We start from the raw sequence: 21,086 nt of genomic DNA on the forward strand, positions 1-21,086 counted from the left end.
TTCTGTGGACAGGAGCAGAATTTGTTGCAAAATACAAAGAGAGTGAGAGACAGAGAGTCTGTGTGTGCGTGTGTGCGTGCGTGGCTGTGTGAGTGTGTGTCGGGGTGGGGGGATATTCACGATGCAATAGCCGAGGGTGTTGCATCATCCTATTAATTACTCCCGTTGCACAATGTCCTCCATTACGTGACCCACATGCACACAAAGATAAGCTGGGCTCTGAGGGGCTGCATGGGAACAGCACAAGGAACGAGCCCCACTGATGGCACTCCGACTCAACTCTGAGTCAGACCTTTTACTTAGGTCTCGAAAAAAAAAAAAGAGTGAAGCAAATACTGTTTTTCAATGATGAAGTGGGCTTTTTGCAAAAGGAGGAAAAACAACGTGGCCCATTGAGAGGTGGCCTCCATGCCTGAAGCCGGCCTGTTAGTGGAAAGGGCCGTGGCTGATAAATCTGATCCTTTGTAGAGGCGGTATTGATCCAACAAAAGCTCACTGCATGAATCAAGTATGAGCTCTACGCCACTCGCTGCTTCTCCCGGGCTATAGCTTCCATGGATGGATGTGCCCAGGTGAAATGCTGGCACACACTCTGTTCTCATGTTGGCCATTAGCAGAGCTCATTATACCACACACCCGCTGGGTCTGTAGTTCCCTTTTTATTCTGGAAGGTGGCATATTAAACATTTCCTGTTCCTGTTTGAACAGGAAACACAAACACATTATGAAGGTGTTCTGCGTTTTCAGTTTAAAGCTGCTGCTGAGTCAATTAAATGAAGCGATGAGAAGCTGCCGCGGAACAGGAAAGGTTCATGCTGCTACCTTCTGAAAAAGGGTGAGTGTGTGCTGGACCTGTCTGTTAGAACTCCATAGACTAGGGCCGCCCGCTGGCCCATGGTGGTCCAGTGCTGGACCTGTCTGTTAGAACTCCATAGACTAGGGCCGCCCGCTGGCCCATGGTGGTCCAGTGCTGGACCTGTCTGTTAGAACTCCATAGACTAGGGCCGCCCGCTGGCCCATGGTGGTCCAGTGCTGGACCTGTCTGTTAGAACTCCATAGACTAGGGGGTCCGCTGGCCCATGGTGGTCCAGGCGTATGCCACATATGGGCTCTGGCCTGGCAGCATGTTGCGTGTCCGGCTTCCGTTCGTGACGACCTTTGCTGCACGTCTCTCCCCTTCTCTCTCCCCCTCTTTCCTGTCAATCTTCACTTGTAACTATCAATAAAGGCAAAAGCCAAAAACAAATCTAAAAACAGACAACATAGAACAGTACATATAATACCCCAATCCCATAAAAACATCAGTTTTTACAATAAACAATCATACCAGTTCTTCCAAAGAGCAGACCAATATTTAGTTACACTGAGGCTGGGGTTAGACAGCAGCATAATTATAAAGTTCTGAGACTCATTAAGATGACACATCTGTACATCAAGTTTCTCAGTAATGCATGAAAAGTGTACACTCCCACACTACAGAATAACTCACTTAATTACGTTCTGTCATACGATGGCCAGAGCCATAGAGTTACGACAACTCCGTTCACTTCATGGGGCCAGGCTCTTCTACATGAACCACGTGACCAAGCTGTTTTCTGCCCCCTCAATGTCGTAACTCTGTCTTACTCTATGGCTCTGACGATGCACACCAAGAATAGCCAATATACAGTGTCACAACGTGAGCATTTGTCGATCTGCCATTTTTGGCACATGATGCCATCAATACTGGGCATAAATCGTTAAGTATATATGAATAGAGACGGCACCCGAGTTCTCCTCCCATCCACTTGCATTAAGTTGCTCAAAAGCGCATGAGGCGATTTCACTCCTCCTTCCGGGCAGGAACAGAGTGCATTTTGGGATGGATTGGACCCAAACACATGAACGCTCTGGCCGTTGACTATCATTGCACGCGTTCACGTGCGTTCACGTATGAAACAGCGTTCACGTGTCATCATGAACGTGCGCAATGATAGACAACGGCCAGCGCGTTCATGTGTTTGGGTCCAAACTGCAATACCAAATTCGGCCACTATGTCCATTTCGCCTCAGGGTTTCCTCCGGGTGCCGTCTCTATTCATATATACTCTAAGCATAAATCAGGCTTTACATGACACAGAGTGCTGGGGATACGTGAAGGAACATCATATATTTTTTTCCCCAAAACACTGAAACTGCACAAAAGATACAAAATCAATCAACTAGGAGTGTCACTGTATGTGTGTATTCTTGTTGTACTGTATAGATCCCTAAGCATCTTCCACTACCACTACGCGTCAAAAGATGTGTGTCTTCACTGGCTTGTCATGGTCTATTAACAAAATAAAAATCATACTCGTGTGAAGTGAGGGGTGATCTTTTTCTGTCCTAACTTTTTGAGGAGTGCTAGCCCCTCCTATATTCAGATTTTAGTGAATATAGTCAACTTTGTCCTACACAAACAAACAATTCCCATTGACAATGAATTGAGAATTTTACATCATAGTGTCTGGGCAAATAGGCATAGGCCCTCATTTATCAATTAAGTGTAAAATCTGCCCCCCCGGTTTTGTAGTACACCCACGTCGCCACCCAGATGGTCTAACAATGTCATGATTTGACCAATTTATTACCAATCTCGTACACCATTGCTCACGAAAGCAAGATCCTTGACCCAATTACAGCCACTGCATCTAGCTTTGAATTAAAGTAAAAGTAGTCTGAGGGGAAAAAACTGTTCTGTTCCCCGGACATTTTTTGGGGATATTTCGCTGAGATGGCTCTGTTTGTCAAGTCTCAAGTCAGTGTGGAGATTACCCGGCATCTAACTTGCAACATTGTTTTTAATTGCTTGCACACTTGGAAATATCCTACCAATTTCATATGACATGCCATTACAAAATATATTCTTTTCACATGTAGGCCTATTATTAGTTTTATACATTTTAGGAGTGAATACATTTTAGATGCCTGTGACAGCATGTCAGCAGTTCAGACAATGCTGCTCCGCTTGTGTACGACAGAAAAACAGGTGAGGACAAAACGTACGACAGCTCCCGACCAGACGTGATTTTTGTCCTGGCACACTTTCAAGTTCAAGGTTTTGCGGAAATGCGGTAATTTTGGCGTGCACCCATATTTTGGCGTACGCCGAGTTGATAAATGAGGGCCATAGTGTCTATTTTACGTCATGTTGATGCACGATGATAAGAGCACCCCTCACTTCATATGAGTGTGATTTTTGTCCTCAGCCAATCAAATCATCGCTATGGCCCGGGGTACACACAAACACCCAAAGCTGGGCATCAAAAATCAGTTTAGCGTTTTTTAAACATATCAGGGTGTACTAGACCTCGTGCTGTGGACTTCATAATCATAATCCCAATCTCATCTTTTTATTGTCTCCACCAGGCCGAAGGCATGGGGAGAGAGTATGTTTTGCACTCCGTCCGTCCGTGTGTCCGTGTGTGTGTGTGTGTGTGTCCGTTAGCAGCTAATCTCGGCCACCGTTAACCCGGTCGATGCCAAATTTTGCACACACACTCCCTGGATGCCAACGATGAACCTCTGCCCCAAACCTTCCAGAACGGCCTGTTATAGCGCCATCAGGAGGCCGCTTTGTGCAAAACAAGTTTTTGCACAGCACACCTACAGATTTTGTCCAAACATCACGCAAATTGGTACACAGTCTCTCTAGAGCCATTCAACCAAACCGGTCTTTCACATTTCTCACACTCCATCCTGATTGGTTAAGATTGGCTTCCAAAGTTCACAGGAGTGCTCAGTTTCAAACAAAATGCTACAAATCATGAACACATCGCGTGATTTCCGTGAAATTGTGCACCCACATTCCCACTAGGCCGAGGACAAAATGCCTGATAATACATGAACAATTTCAACTCAACCTCAATGTGGCGCTATAACTGGCCGAAAAGTGTTTTTACCTCTAACTGCACGGATCTGTGGATAACCTGGTGGAGACCTGTGCCCAGAAGGGCACTTTTTCTAGTTTGTACTATATTGTTACTAACAACATTAAAGAAACAGCCGTTTTCAAATGGAAGGTATTTGAATGACCTGCCTGTTCTGGAGTGGTGGCTAACCGAGTTGGACAATTCATTGGTGCAGATGAAATGGGTCTTTGCACTGTGTTAAGGGAATGACACACCTGCAACAGTGCTGTCTGTCTCAGCGAACAATCTCCCCTGTTCCTTCCGGATTCAACAGACTGAATAGTGAGCGACTGACTACCTTTTTAGTCGGTAAGCTTTGTAAATCGGCTATTTTCAGCAAGTGTAAAATTCATTGTCATTAAGATGGCATCAAGGCCAGCCAAAATACATTTTAGTCGACTAAATAAACTGTAGATTTAGTCGACTAAAATGTTATATTAAGTCAACTAAAACTAGACTAACACTAAAACATTCCAGGTGACTGAAATGAGACTAAAGCTAAATGAAAACTATTTAAGAGACAATATTGGCCTAGATTTTGAAGGTGCGTTTTACCTATGGTAATACATAAATTGGCCTCGCTCTGCGCACATTCGTATTATGAAAGGCATATCGGCCCGTGTTGAACGCACTCTGCCCGTGTTGAACGCACACACATTATGGCATACGGCGTTCCTGAATATTTTAGCATTGTGGGAGTGTCCATATGTTAATTATTTTCGCTTTGCGCAATTTGCTATTAAGCCCCTTGACCTAAAGACACCCATAACGATTAGACGTGGGTCTGACCACCTCATAAACGCAACAAGCACTGTTTGATTTTACACTTGAGCGGCTCTGGGAGGCTGGTAGAGTGTTGCCATGTATGTTTATTATAAGCGGCTTCTTTTTCTGTAAAGTTGCTTGTAAATATTGGTAGTTGTACTATTTTGTGGTTGCTTTTCTTGTTTCTAAAGTGGTTATTTGGGCTTTTCTCCTAATGTTGTTTAAACCAGTGATCCTCACACAGCACATTCCCATGTCAAGGATCCCCAGATGAATGCATTTGCCCAACTAAGGACGGCTAATCCAAAAATTTAATAAAAAATTCCAAGATTACTTTTGAAAATAGCAGATCTATACCAGCTCACAATGCATCACATTCATTCATTAAAACTATGAACTCTGACTGCAGGGGGATATATATAATGATCATTATAACAATGTGCAAGAACATATTTAAAAAGAAGGAAGAACTTTATATTTGTGGACAATCAAAATATGTTTTTTTATTTTAATGTGGTGTCATTAAAAATTAATCTGGATATGGCAGACTCACTATCTAGAAAATAAAAAACATGGCACTTAATTTATAATAGGTTACAGACCCCTGTTATATGCGCTTATTTTTATAGACCTATTTACTTGTTTCTATGAGACATGGCAACAGCCTCGTTTTGCGTCTTTTTTTTTTAATGTTGAGATTAGAAACGGCCATAATTCTTTCATTTCTCAACCTTAAAAATAAATAAAAACATCTCCATAATCCGTGGGAAGTTTGCTTTCATATGCTGTATCACACCCGATTCAAGTCTTCTTCAATAAAATGCTACGAGCGAACTCAGCGAAGACCATACCATCGGGGCCACAGCATTACGCAGCACGCATTCAACTCATTCCTTCGTCGTGACTTGAATGAAATAAAATATAATAAACGTTATTTTACTGGTGTTTTTCAATAGAAACAAATAAAGAGCGTGTGTAGGCTACTGTGTGCAAGTGCAACAGTGCATATACATGCATGCACTAGGCTATATTTCTTCCGTGTCGGGATGGTGATTGAGCTCTTCAAGTTCACAGCCCGTTTGTCTTTCATAAAAAAACGTTGATATTAGCCTATAAACACTCATGGTTCTCTCATTTCTCAACCGTTTTATTAAATGTAAAAATCTCCATATTCCTTAGGAATCTTGCTTTCATTCGCTGTATGGTACATGGTTCTATCGTTATCGAATTAAACAATATCAAACGAACTTGCATGTTCGGGGGTTAGACGATTCTGGGAACATTACGCATGGATTGCCAATTTGCCAATATGCTGCTATCTACTCGCAGTTCCATTCCGATCTGAAAGGTATAGGTGGGTCTGTTCTTTTGAGGCATAAAGGTGATAGCATGCAGTGCAATAGGAATAATTAACCCAAATGTGACAAAGTCATGTCATGTCTTCTATGGTGCCAGCCTGAAGAAATGTAATACCACGATCCCCAAAGTGCGCATTCCGTATGTGACATCAGCTGACTGGTAAAGAGAATAGTACGGACATGTTGATTGGGTACGTCTCAAACACGCCTTAAACACACCCATGACTAATTCAAGGCCGTTTTGCGCAATCCACGGGGTGTCGAAAGCGCTTCTTAACATGCCCAAAATTGCAATATGACATACAACACGCCCCCAGCTCATAAAACTGTAATATGATTAGTAATATTATTTGAAGTCCTTAATGGCACCCTAAATGACTAAAACAAAGAATTGCTGTCAAAATCAACACTGGTTCAGCGTGCGTGCACACACACACACACACACACACACACACACACACACATATACTAAAGTCACACAGCTGCAGAGGATCGGCACTTTCAAAGATGCAACACAGCCTATTTCCACTGCAAATTAGGTTAATGATGCTCCAGAGAGGCCTAGTTAATAACCCTTGCAGAAGAAAATCACATGAATATTGGAGTATCTGGATGGACCCTCTCGTCGCCACCCCTGCACTTAAGATCATAGTAAAGCCCTAGTAATACAAAACACTAGCAGTTCTGGACATGAATAAATTGTAGCCATACGGTTCACACAGAGGCCATTTTGAAATTATGTCATAATACGTTCATGTTCACAACTTTACATGTACTGTACACCAAGAACATAGAATTCTATGATACATATACTGTATGTGACACAAAATGAAACTGCACATACGTATACAGCCAAAGATCCAGTTAAGCTACCCTATCTTCACGAATCAATGAATCAAATCACCTGCCATTTTATAACCAGCATTCCGGTCATTTGTATAATTTGTTAAATACCCTTAAGTGCTTCTAGATGTGCACACAAAAATTAGCTGAAAAGTCAAACGAATCATGTATTTTCAGCAGGAGGCTGTGTGGACATCTATCTACACATACAGTATGCCCCTTCTCTCAAAGGCAGCTACAGCGTCTCAGACTTTTATTTCTCCTTTTCTTCGGTAGCAGTCTCAGCCAAAGTGTGATAAGCAGCAGCATATTGGGCAAGCTCCCCGCAGGGCGAACTGAAAACCGTATGACATCCATGAAAGATGGAGCTCAGAGATGCCAGTCCCAGGAGAAGTGAATCCCCATAGGTTAAGACATCAACCAGCCATCTCTCTAAGCTCGCTGCCTCTTCCTAATAATGTGCTGTACTCTCTGCTCCACCCAGATGTAGAACCAGAGTCAGGGCAGTGGTACAGTAGAGTACAGCACGGCGTACCACTTTAGGAAATATCAATATCCCTGGGCACTCCTCCTGCACATCCTATGCATTAGTCTCAACTGAGCCCTTGGGTCTACTTAGAACTACAGTATATATACTGGTATATACTGTATAGATCTAGTACACAGTCTGAGTATCCCAACTAGTATAAGAATGAATCACCACTATTTGATTGTCACAATTTTCTGGCAGCATAGTATTGACAATTCTATACTGTACTGTACAGTATATGAATGAATTAATGAAATATTTATTTTCGTGTCATGCCACTTTGGCCCATCCCATATGGGATTATATGACACATTTCACAGAGTACACTGAATACAACTGACACTACAGTCCTTCCTGTTCATACATTATGTACATTATTCGAACAAAAAATAAAACAAAACAAAAACAAAACGAAAATAAACCTAACAAGGCCATTTTACATGTAAATGGCCCTCCTCCTCATTGACCAGGCCTTTTCAAGGAATGAGGCAAATGAAAAGGTGTACTTTTGAAACAGGCGCTTCAGTCTCTCGAAATCCTCCAACCATACAAATTCATGGTTTGGGTCTATCTTATTAAAAAGTCTCTCCCTAATGGAGTTGTAGAATGGACAATAAAAAACAAAATGCATTTCATTTTCGATGTGCTTAGATCACACAGACTACATAGTCTCCTCCTCCACCGTGCCTACATATCTACCTGTCTCAATATGCAGACCAAGTATGCCGGCTCTAATTTGGACACACAAGGATCGTTTCTTCTTTGACATATTATACCGTACATAGTTTTCTGTCTCATAGACATGTTTTATCTCACAGTATGTGCGGAGCTTTGGTTTACAGCGCCCATCTATCCTTCACACCCTGAAAAATAATTAATTTTATTACCTTAACCTCTATTTGTTGTTTACTATAATAATGGTCCTCATAACCAGCTCTCGTAAGAATATCGTACATGTCCGTAACCCATACGCCCCTGATCAAAATATCCCACTCAAGAATCTTTCTTACTATTCTGTTAGAGTTCAACCCCAGTATTCTGTTCCACAGACGTACCATGTGCACACTCCACCGTACCTCATTGGGTTCCCACCCCGTATCCCCCAAGATAGCCATGGTTGGCATGAATTTGTGTACCCCCAGGAAGTATCGCATTGCTCTATTATGCACAGTCTCACTTTTAGGGTATAGTTTAAATCCCCACACTCCTGCTACATAATCCAACACTGGACATACACAAGCCTGGTATAGTTTGGAGTAGATATATATTATATATATATATATATATATATATATATATATATATATATATACATACAGTATATATATATATAGTATATCTAGATTTCCAGGCTACCTATATTAAATCCACCTACTTAAGTTTACTTACTTACTTAATATGAATTGTTGGTCTTATGGAATGTGTTGCTCTACCTCCCTATAGGCATCTTTTACCATTTGCATAATGAACGTTGTTTTTGTGCTTGAGTAGTCAGCACTGTGTATGAACCAATTATCCCAGACGCCTTCTAGCGAATGACCAAGCTTCTTATGCATGAAGTGTTTCTATAGCAAGTCTTTTATTTATAACCAATGCCCTTTCCAGTGTTACCGACAGTGGTAATGTAAAACATCGTAAAATATCACTACAGTATTCACACTTATTTTTGGCTATGATCCAAAAAGCTCCATTAGTGTTTCACACGCAGGCAGTGTTCCACACGTACACTGAACATGCACAGTGCATAAGTCACTGGCTTTCTGTATATGCTGTATAATAGTGTGCAGTATATGATGAACAAACAATGCTTTGTCTTTACATAATTATTTTCTTCATAAAAAGCCATTTCCTTCGACATGAGCAGTACATATTGTTGAGATCAAAATAATTATGGATTGTGTCAATGTTATCGCAATGAACAACAATACAATTTTATTCGATAGCAGATCAAGTGAAGAAGGCTAACTGTAAAGAGTACGGCTCCAAATCCTTGACAGCGGTTGCCTTTCAGGCCAATGACATTCCGCATCATGTCAAACAATGACAGTAGACGTGTGCATGCGGAAATTGTTCCTCCTCTTTTGCCCTGACCAATCCATCTGGAGTTACGGAGACTAAATGCTTTTGAGCGTCTGCACAGCTGTTCTGTCACACCATCACTATTACCCTGCGAGGTCAGTCTTGGATATACAGTGTGAGTGTGTGTACACACATGTATGTCATGCTTTATACATGTTCCAGTAATGACCTCATGTGTGGAGTTTTGTTATAAAGAATAAAATACAACCATTAATGAATCATAGTAAAAAATAATCAAATAGGCTACTCATAATGACACATTGTGCCATATAATCCATATCAATTAGGCTACTGTGTGTGTGTGTGTGTGTGTGTGTGTGTGTGTGTGTGTGTGTGTGTGTGTGTGCGCGCGTGCGCGTGCGGGGGGGGGGTACGTGTATGTGCGTGTGTGCGTGAGTGTTTGCGTGCGTATGTGTGTGTGTGTGTGTGTGGGGGGGGGGGGGTATTTTAAAGTGCCATTAGAGGTTGTTTTTCCTACCATATAATACAAATAACTCTCATGAATAACAAATCAGTCAACATCACAAGCAGTCATCACAGGTGTTATATGGTAGACACAAATAGAGTAGTCTAAAATGCGTAGTGAGTTTTAGGCCTATTGCAAAAGTAAAAAAGGAAGAAAAGAAAAAATATATATCCATATTTTTATATAACAGTATATTCATTTATTATATTGTCATTAAACATTTCGATCAATTTTAGCACTACACAGTTGCATAAGAGCAACCTTGGTTATAGGCGAAGGTGGGGTATCCCTCAATTCAATGAATTACACTTTCCCTTTATCTCCTTGTTATAACCAGTGGCAGGCTGTTAAGACTGCTTGGTGTGGCCTGACAGGGTCACTTTACACAACCTAATCCCCCTGTTTAAGTCGAGTTATGATGAACAAACAACTTAAAATGCAGTAATGCATGTGATCCAATTTTCCACCTGTAGAGACAAGGTGCACCAACTAATTACATAACAAATCATGCGTATGCGCGTGAGAGAGAAGTGAGGGAGAGAGAAGAGAACAAGGGGAAAGGACATCTCCCTCGTGTGTGTGAGTGTGTGGCTGCGTGCGTGCGTGTTGTTTGTGCCGTACATTTGGCGACCCCCAGCGTGCAGAACGCGAAAGTTTTGCTATAGGCATTTTCTTTATTAAAATTAATCTTGTATTTAATACCTCGGTCTCCTTATTCCCCGAACATTAACCAAGCAAATGAAGATAATGTAATATATCCTATAATAGGACAACACAGTTTTGACTGTAAATGCAATCGAATCCACATTTGCATTTAATTCCCACGGTCCCCAAAAATAAGCATGTTTCAACAGACGCTTAATTAACTCGCCATGCATGGCGTAGCCTATGTCATTTTGTTTTATTTTATTTAAACATAATTTCTTTCGAGATCGGAGTTCTATTTCAAATGGATCAAAAGAAGAACACTGTCCATATAAACTATACAGTGTATTCTTACCTGCGTGCTATACACCGTTTTATCCACATATCCTCGACACCAGCTCCGAGTCAGTCCTCCAGCAGGTATCCTCCCATTTAGACGGGTTTCCACACAAGTCGATATAATAATATAGCGTCTGAAACACTCGAGTGATCGGATCCTACTCCAGATGTCAACGCAAACATTCTAAAGCCATAACATCCCTCGGCATTGCGCACGTCAAATGTACTCCAAAGAACGCAGCAGGCAGCGGCGCCCGATCCCTGCTATGTTATAGTGGGAGCTGAGAGCGGCTGCGAAAATGTTCAGATCTCTGTGAAGTTGTCAGTCAACTGTACTTGACAACAATATCTCTCCCCCTCCTCCTCTCTAATGACGGGAAAAGATGTGCGCGTGCAGACAGCCGAGCCGTAGACAGGTGGTGGTCCTCCACCACCACCACCGAGGAATGATGACCACCAAACGGTGCCCTCTTCTTGGACACTTGCGTCGGTCAAACTTTGCCACATAAATCATTGAATTTTCACTCCCCGTGGAAGAAAAAAAAGTGTCAGAGAGAGATGTGGAGGAACGGCGTTGCGGAGGCAAGGTGATGATGATCCGTCGTCGGCATCCTTCAGTGGAATTCGGTGCTGTTGTGAAATTACATTCTTGTTGCGAGACGGGCAGAGAGAGAGAGAGAGAGAGAGAGAGAGAGAGAGAGAGAGAGAGAGAGAGTCAGAAAAGCAACGTAGGGGTGCACGAGCGCTGTCCGAAAAGACAGGCTGTGACACAAGTCACCGCTGGCCAGTACGCCCTGGCTATTACGCACATCTCTAAGGCCAACAAAAGGTAGTTTGAACTAGAAAAGGGGTGGAGAGAGAGAGAGAGAGACACTACGAGGTGAGAACCGTGAGATGAAGAAGACTCCTAAAAAGAGGAGTTGTGGAGACTGGAGAGAGCGCGTGAGACGCGGCGGCGGTGGTATAGTAGGGGAAAATGAGCACTTGTCATTTGAGACTAGACTGAGAGAGCGCAGCGGTATCACCACCTCCTCGTCCCCTCCTCCGGCTCTGCCCTCCTCCTGATGCCTTTCTCCTCCTCTCCTCCTCCTCTCGCAGACTGACTAACGACCTGCCTGTCCCGCTTCGACTGACACCAGTGGCTGACACCACCATGACGTAATTTTCAAGTTTCGAAAATAATAAATAAATAACAAAGGGAAAGGATGAAAAGTAATTGTGTATTTTATTTATTGTATTGTTGACTTTCGGTCTTTCATTTCATTCTCTCGCTTTCTCGATTTGTTGCATCTTCCTGATGCACTTTATGTTAAATGCAATTTTATAACAGTATGTGTTGACAGCCTGCACAATCCACAATGGTGCCACAACTGCGCGCGCACATATACACACACACACAGTCACACACACGCACACACACACAACACCAGCCCTGCGGCTATTTGCACACACCTGTATGACAAGATGTATAGGGGTCAGCTCAAAAAGATATCCCATGGCATTATAGGCTCAAAGACTCACAAATGGGTCACGCTTCCCCTTTGCGCCCCAGGGTTAGTGTCAAACTATAGTGTCACCCCTCCAGGGGAGATAATAATAAATAATAATAATAATAATAGCTCAGATTTATGCTATGCTTTTCTACGTATACCCATGCAGTGCTGCTTTACATTATTTTAGTGCTATGGAGAGACATCTTAACTCGACCAGGCTCAGCTGGGAAAGGCTGCTATACTGACGAGGTGGCCAAGTTTTGAGTGTGGTCTTAGTTTGACAGGAAGCCAGTGTAGGTCATGGAGGACGGGTGTAATATGGTCTCTGGAGTGGGTACTGAGCAGGCCGCAGGCGGGCAGCTGAGTTTGGAATGTATTGGAGTTTATTGAGGACTTTGGAGGTTCATGGTGCCCTTTAGAATAATGTTGCAGTAATCATTCAAGCCATGCATGCATGCGTAAATGAGCATTTTGGCAAGCTGAAAATGCCATTATTATAGAGCTTATGAAATGAATGAGAGTGCAAGAGTGTACAAATGAGAGTGTAACCCCAACCCTGACCCCTATGGGTCCATTTGGTTATACACAACACACAGTTTAATGAACAGTATAGGCCTATACATGCTTAACCTTCAAACCTTGCACCCTGGGTGTAGACTATATAGGCTAGAAGCTTGGTGCCTGCAGCACACTCTCGTCTAACGCCTCGCGTCCGTATTGTTGTTGTTTCATGTGAATATCGCGGGTCCGAGTGAGACACACACACACACACACACACACACACACACACACACACACACACACACACACACACACTTTAGTTCTTTATTTGATTCCACAAATTACAATAAATTTTTACAAGGAAACAAATATAACAGGGTTGACAGTTCATGTTCACTTTAAGGACACATGGCACCTCCTCCACACAGACAAACTGCCTATAACAGCCGAAGTTTGACCAGTATTTGGCAAGTTGTTTGGCTTTGCTCTTTGTCATGCCAGCTATTCTTAGGCCACTCATGGTCAGTTTATGCACATGGCCCAGGCTTCCGAATATCAGTATGGCAAATCTACAGCGATACCCCAGATTTGTTATACTTCCAAGTAATGGTTGGTACTTAGGATGTTTATCTTGGAATGCCTGGTCCATGTACAAGTCAAAGACACAGCCCACCTCCAGAATCAGGACCTCCATACACACACACACACACACACACACACACAAACACACAAAGGCTGTACCCTAGCCCTGTTTTTAGGATTCTAACTTCGTCAGGAATTTTCAAGCGAACATCCGAACCATTCATTTCTAATTAATTAAAAAAATTACCTTCGAGGTCCGAACCTCTGAGTGCTTTTAACCAGGCTGCAATTCATAAATAGATCCTATGGGGGCGACATTGCATAGACTATCAGTGAAATAAGGGTTAAGTTCACTACGCATCCCCGGGAAGGATTAATAATGGTGCTTAAAACCATTATTAATAACATCTAAACATGTAAAATGTAACACAACATGAACATAGTACTCTTATTATGCATATCGCATTCTCACCGAGATATATTTGAGTTAAAAAAAATAAAAAAATAAAAAAAATGATTCGAACGTTCGAACGCCCGAATGTTCGGGGACAGCCTTAACACACACACATGTGCGTGCGTGTGTGCGAGAGAGAGAGAGTGTCCCCCTGGGCAGACCTTGGCGCACAGCAGGGGGGGATGCAGGGGTGCAGGACGCGCAACTGAAACCGTTTTTGAGGTGAGGTAGAAAGTCTGTTGACGCAAGATCACAATGTAGGCTATCTTTTGTTGTTTTTGTTTGCCCGAGTTTTTCAGAAGCTAGACTGTGCAAGATCTCAATTGACTGCATGGGCCTGTGCCCGAGTGGCCCAATGGACGCTACGCTGGTGAGAGTGAGGGTGGGGGGGGGGGGGGGGGGGGGGTACAGCAAGGATAGAGAGAGGTAGGTAAACTACAGGGAGAGCGGGCGTTCCGTGCTCACCACAGTTCTCCGAAAGCCCCGCAGTGATTGGCCAGTAGTCGAGCACTTTATACCCTGGATACGTCACGGTGTATGACGTTGGCCATCTGAACTCCCGCGTGAAAGTCCAACATCTTAACCACTAGACCAAAGGGATATCCTCTGGACTGGGGGAGATATTAGACTTTTGAGGCCATCAGGCAGAGGCTCTGAGCCACTCTGCTACAAACACGCACACACAAAGTTGTGTGCTCCATGCATGGGCACAAATGCATTTGCATTGTGGGCATGGAATTCTCTCCAATGTAACAATAGACTCGCAGTCAAACAGGTGAGCTTAGCTGTTGAAACTGTGCCGTTGCAACGGCTCCCTCCTGGCCTCCTATACAGTCTAAGAAAAACACTCACGAATGCAGAATTTGAATTCCCAATTGTGAATGTAATACGCACGCACGCACAGTTGCACACACACACACACACACACAGATACACACACACACACAGACACACAATGGGAAGAGTAATACATCGAAGCTGCTGAAGACTGCTTACCTACCTACTATCTGCCTCAAATGTAGTTATGTACAGTAGCAGCTCTGTTGGGCTTTGTTTTGCTGACTCCCCCAATGGTTCAGCATTTGGTAATGAGTGCACTCTCTGTCCCCAATCAACAGTGAGTCAGATGAATTGCAGCTGTAAACATTATGACGCCTCCCACCACCGATCACTTCATTCTGTACTGTAAATCCTCCGTTTTTACAGATGCTATATGATCCAAGTGGATACCTCCTGTCTGAGTGAACTGTTGGTGTCTCCCTGGCTCCCCCTCCCACGTACTAACCCTATCTGCCCACTATATATAATATATATAATATATATAGTCTCTATATAATCTGCTTCCGAACCAATGAGTATAGCATATATTATATGCTATACTCATTGGCTCGGAAGCAGATTTGAACAGGAAAGACATATAAAGGTGTTATCTGTGTTTCATGTTCAAATGTGCTGCTACTGTAGGTCAATCAAAGGAAGCTATGGGACACTGACTGAACCGGAACAGTAAACATTTTCTTATATCCAGGTGTCACAGGGGTGTCACAGGCGGGGCAAAGTTCTTGTCGACCACCATGTGGAGATTATGGATTTGAATCCTCTGTGGTGCATCCAGTTTGGCCGGGTGCTCACACGAAGCCTAACACAATTGCTTTTTGCACTTTAAGTCGGCAAATGTAAAATTGACCCTCATTGGTCGGTCCATTGATCTTAACGGGTACAGTTTTATACTTTCACAGTTTCACAGTGGATTTAGCTGTGTATCAGCATCTAGCTATGTTGTTTTTCTTTAAAAAAAAATCTACAAGTATCCCACGATTTTGCGACCCGCTATTTCCATATATGTATTTATACTAACAAATGATTGGTTCTTTACAGTTATGGAGCTAACTCAGCTAAGCTTATATATCAGGACTACCAGCAGCCTTGTTTACGCTGTGCCACTACGGCCAGGGCTGCTGTTGTTGTTACTGTGCTTTTCTCAAGTTGCAAACGAAAGATGTCCCTTCTCGCGAGAACCGGTAGAACCCTCATTGGCCGAGCCGATCATGTGACGCTCTGAGGCCTCAGAGCATCTAGGCCCAATCCCAATCCACTCCCTTGCTGACTCAATGAGCCCTCACTGACTTAGCTGCGCGTTCATGTGAAGTCTGCGAGGGCTTGAGGGATGTCCCATTTGAAATCGGTAAGTCAGTGAGGGCTCAGCCCCGCCCCTTTATGTGCCCTTTGCCAAAGTCAGCGTCGATGCTGACTTTAGGCTGACTTTGGCAAATAAATTACCCACAGTTCATAGCGTTACCAGTGGAATGAGGGGGATCCTCCGAACGTCAATTATTTAGGTATGCAAATTAGTTATGTATCGCGATTAGAATGTCAACAAACAATAGTGCTTTCTCACTGTTCTCAAAAGGAGACGGAATGGAAGGATATAGGCTATATATTTAATAACAATAATAATATTAAGGGAAACATGATGAGAAATGACTAATGAGCAAAGTAAAAGAATATGGAAATGAAATGTATAATGCACATTATTATATATGAATATTACAACTCATATCACACAGGAAAGTGTATTTATTAAACTAATAATAAAACGATCATCTTAAATACTAAAATATACATGATAGACATGTATAAATAGGCCAAGCATGTAGGTAGGCACTGGCTGTGAATGAGGACAGTTTGTATAAAGTGATGCAAAGTGTCATGAATGGCGGACTCATCTTCAAAGTGCTGTCCCATTTCTTTCACAACAATTTGGAGCCCTTGCAGCCTCTCACCCTCAAGCACTTACAGCTGACGTCATTAAAGTCAATGAGGGTACAGGGCTCAGGGCTTGAGGGAGGCAATTGGGATTGGGCCCTACTGTCTATAAATCAAGACAGTCTTTGCCTGGCTTCCAACGAGACGACATCGCTTATTTAACTCTAGCTGTTCGCTATTATTCTGTTGGTTAACTTTTGCTTATCCTTTTTGTTTATGTTTAGCTCCCTTCGGGAAGGAGTGTTATAGTTTTCAGTTGTAGTTCCTCCTCTGTTACTGGTTAGGATTTGTTTAGGCGAAGTTATTGTTTTGTTGTCTCCTCTTTTCTTTCTGGGAACACGTACCCCACCACTGTAAGTTATACCGCTCTGCTTTAATATCCTACCCTATTCATAATTCTGTCTACTGTTATCGCTATTATGAATGATTGCCAATATACAAAGTCGAGTAACTTCCATCATGTATCTATTGAGCCATTTGTATTAAGAACAACACTTTTGTACCTCTGTAACTTTTATATCTGAAGTACAAGTAAAAGCATTTTCAACTTTTGAGTGAGGTTTCCTGTCCATTTTATATGTTATGCGTACCCTTTACCCCTAGACTAATTGGTGCGTAACAAAGGCTTTAGTTTCTATCTTTTGTAACGTAGGTTGTACATAGAACACTTTGTACCCTCGCTACTGGCTGAAACGAGCATGAGCGAGGAGCCCCCTGGGGCGATGTAGCCTAGTGCCTCCATCCGGCTCCTCCCATTCAACACCCACACTGACAGCTGTAGGATTCCCTTCGCACTGACAATAACGGCCCTGCCGGTCCGGTTTCCCTCCCCTGAACACGGCCAATTATGTTCGCATAGATGCTCAGCCAAGCTGGCTGCACTGCAGTGGAATCGCAGCCCTAGGCCTCTGGATGTTGTGGCCAGGTACTTTATGCCCATGCACCATTTGAGCGCCCTACATAGAAACATTTCGTTTTTTTGTTTTAGAAACCTTTATTTCCTACTGTATGTGAATGCTAAGATTTAGTAGTTCATTCTTTCTTTTTTCCAAGAAACCTGGCCTTGGATTGAAGAGTTGATTGGTTATAAATCTCAAGCAGGTCCATCCTATGACAGATTTGCTTTGCAGCCAACTCTAACTCCATAAGTTACTATTAGTTGAGCAAACTAAAGTATCAGTTATTTTCTAGTCAAATTGAATAAACCCACAATGTCAAAGAAAGAGATATTCCATAGCTCTCCGGTGTACCTTGTCGGTCGCCAAAGTAATTCTAAAGCATTAAAATGACCCAAGAGCAATTTGGCAACAACGGCAAGTATTTTCAGCCAGTAATAGCCAAGGCTCTGAATAGGCGATTCGACCCTATCAGAAACATCATCACTTTAGTGAGGTCTCCAGTGGCCCATTCATTCTGTTAATGGCATAATCTGTACGTTTTATGTCCTCTCCCAATGGAGAGAGTTAATTGCAACTGTAACACCCGGGATTCAAACCTGTGTCTCAAAATTATATTCTTTTTTATTTTATTTTGTATTGTACGTAAGTATTTGTAACAAAAAATATACTTAAAGTACACAATGTGCAGAATGTATCAGTGATAATGGTCAGTTGGTAGTGTTTGTGAGGTATTATGATGAGGTATGAGTCAAAGGGGGAGTTTATCGAGTATTCATTTAGTGTTTGAGTGGTGCAACCACTCCTATAGACAGCTATGTGTGTGTCCCTCCCTGTGTCCGAGCACGGAAATTGTGTTTTTTCCAGTTCCAAGTGTTTTGTAGCTGCAGATATCGTGATATATCGTAATAGTATCATTATCGAGGGCCTAATATCGCGATATATATCGTATCATGAGGTACCCATATCGTCCCACCCCTAATAGAGCGTCGCAGTCCCTCCCCCTTTCAGAACAACAAGGCCCAGGAAATGAATCGCAATGCATTTTGACCATAGGCATTTCTTAAATTATTAATTTAAAGACCTTTTAAGCGTCGTACGAAGCCAACTCTTGTCGTGACAAATCATGACAACACACACACTATTTTGGACCAAACAAAGAATTAGAAAGTAGAAAAAAATGGCAGGTTACAACACTTTTTTTTTTGTTTTTCTTCTTTGTAATTATTTGTTTGGTCCAAAATATTGTGTGTGTTGTCATGATTTGTCACGACAAGAGTTGGCTTCGTACGACGGTTAAAAGGTCTTTAAATAAATAATTTAAGAAATGCCTATGGTCAAAATGCATTGCGATTCATTTCCTGGGCCACTCGTTGTTCTGAAAGGGGGAGGGACTGCGACGCTCTATAGCTATAGGATGATAACGTGAAGATCGGCTGAGGAAGTCCATATATGTATTGTACAGTATCTGGACGTGAAAACATCCATTAACACACTGTACCATATACCAGTAGATTAGTTAAAATAATGTTTTATTCAATAAAACAAGTCCCGGATTTCAGCTTTAAAGCACATCTAGTTGTGTGCCCATTTTGTATTCGTCATTCTTGATTGCTCCATTGAAAGTATAGGTACTCTACTATACAAGACCAACTCAGGGTCAACTAGTGGACTACCTAATTGTGTTTTAATATTTGACAGCAGCCATATGTCTATATGTGAAGGATTGATGGATTGTGAGAGGGCAACAATCTGTAATAAATGAAAGTAGGAAATGGGGAAAATCCCTATAAGTAAGTTAACCACTTGAGTCCTATACTTTGTCATACAAAGAATAGCGAAAATAGCTAATCTACAAGCTCAGCCTGTAGACTGTCTATTTCCAGTGCATGACACTATACTTACAGCAAGTATCAACATATGGCAGTGGTTTTCAACCAGTGGTCCTTGAGGCGGTTCCAGGTGGTCCCCAGGACCCCAGCTAAATGATGGAGAGTTGGATACCAAATGGACCCTTATAGATCTTTAACTCTTACACTGTCAAGAGTTAAATTATTGTGAAACATCTGCATTACCTCATTTACAAGAAGTCTCCACAATTAGAAAATGTAGATAAATTGTTATTTTGATCAGTGTTTGGCAAAAGCATGGAATTGTAGACCAACTTATCAAAGACAACAACATATTCTATGTTTTGGGTCTGAGAGGCTGCATCTCATCAAATGGTGGTCCGTGGCTCAAATGCAGAATACATAATGGAGCTTTAAATGAAAAGGGTTCCCTTGTAGTGGCTAATTTACACCAAGAACAATACAACTTAAAAAGGCCACTAAGGGCACCAGGCAGCAAATCTAACACAGAGTAAAGGGAATGAGGCCATTGTCCAGACAGGCAGCGACATTTTTGTTGGTGTTTCAGCTTTCCAGAATCCAGACATACAGCAAAAAGATGGAATTCATGTTTGCTATAGGCTCTCCCTGACATGCTGGTAAAAAACTATATGCCCTCCTGGTGCTCTGCTCACTGACTGTGTGTGTGCTCATTAGTTAAATAAACTCAGCTGTGCCCCCAGAATGTCCATCACCTTCAAAATATCACCTTCAAAATAAAAGTAAAAATGGTAAACGGTGCATTTATATAGTGCCTTTATCCAAGGCGCTTTACATAGATTGTGCATTACATTCACACACTGATGTCGGCAGAAACCATGCAAGGCACCAACCAGCACATCAGGAGCAATTAGGGGTTCAGCGTCTTGCTCAAGGACACCAACTCTGGGGGAGCCCGGGTTCGAACTGGCAACCTTGCGGTTCCCATCCGGCAACTCTATATCCCTGAGCCACCGGCGCCCCTGTAACTGAAATAATGGCTGTAATTTAACTAATTAAGCAAAGCAAACGAAATAAAAAATGCATTAAATATATAGTAAAATTAGCAAAATACTAAATTACTAAATAGCTGCCTCCCACACCCCTGACATATGGAATTAATTCTGTACTGGCCATATATGGAGCGAGTCTTGAGTGTACAGGGTTTGATGAGGTCAGATCAACATATGGAATGTCAGAACAGGAAGGATGGTTGGGAAGGATCAACATATAATTATGGAATGTCAGAACAGGTCAACTCCACAAATGGAGATATATGGTTTGAGGTTTGAGGTCAGATGTAGACTTGCTGGCCGGCTCAAGATCTAGGTGATGATCCAGTCTTCTCCATGTATGGTTATCCAGGGTTAGATGAGGTCAGTGTCGTGATCTGCATTAGAGATATCCATATATGGTGGTGTGACATGTCACGAGGTGTGACCATATATGGAGGCATGGGTGACTAACTGACGGACGGGAGATGCAGGTTTTCATAGTAAATGCAACCTACCGTCGCAATGTATACTGTCACTGAGTTAAAGGGAGACGACGTTGATATTTAAAGGTTTTA

The 21,086-nt window shown here is 42.4% G+C and overlaps 1 protein-coding gene across 1 annotated transcript in view; it reads right to left on the reverse strand.

Moving 5' to 3' along the window:
- ajap1 (adherens junctions associated protein 1) overlaps positions 1-11,001 on the reverse strand; it is a gene marked incomplete at both ends in the record, with an annotated part of 90,860 nt that extends 79,859 nt beyond the window's left edge. The window contains one exon of the mRNA XM_083770102.1: positions 10,973-11,001. Coding sequence (XP_083626228.1) covers positions 10,973-11,001 — 29 coding nt within the window. The remainder of the gene's footprint in view (positions 1-10,972) is intronic.
- Between the last annotated feature and the right edge of the window lie 10,085 nt (positions 11,002-21,086).

This window comes from Protomyctophum parallelum (assembly GCF_964188405.1).
Source record: "Protomyctophum parallelum genome assembly, chromosome: 7".
NCBI classification, from domain to species: domain Eukaryota; kingdom Metazoa; phylum Chordata; class Actinopteri; order Myctophiformes; family Myctophidae; genus Protomyctophum; species Protomyctophum parallelum.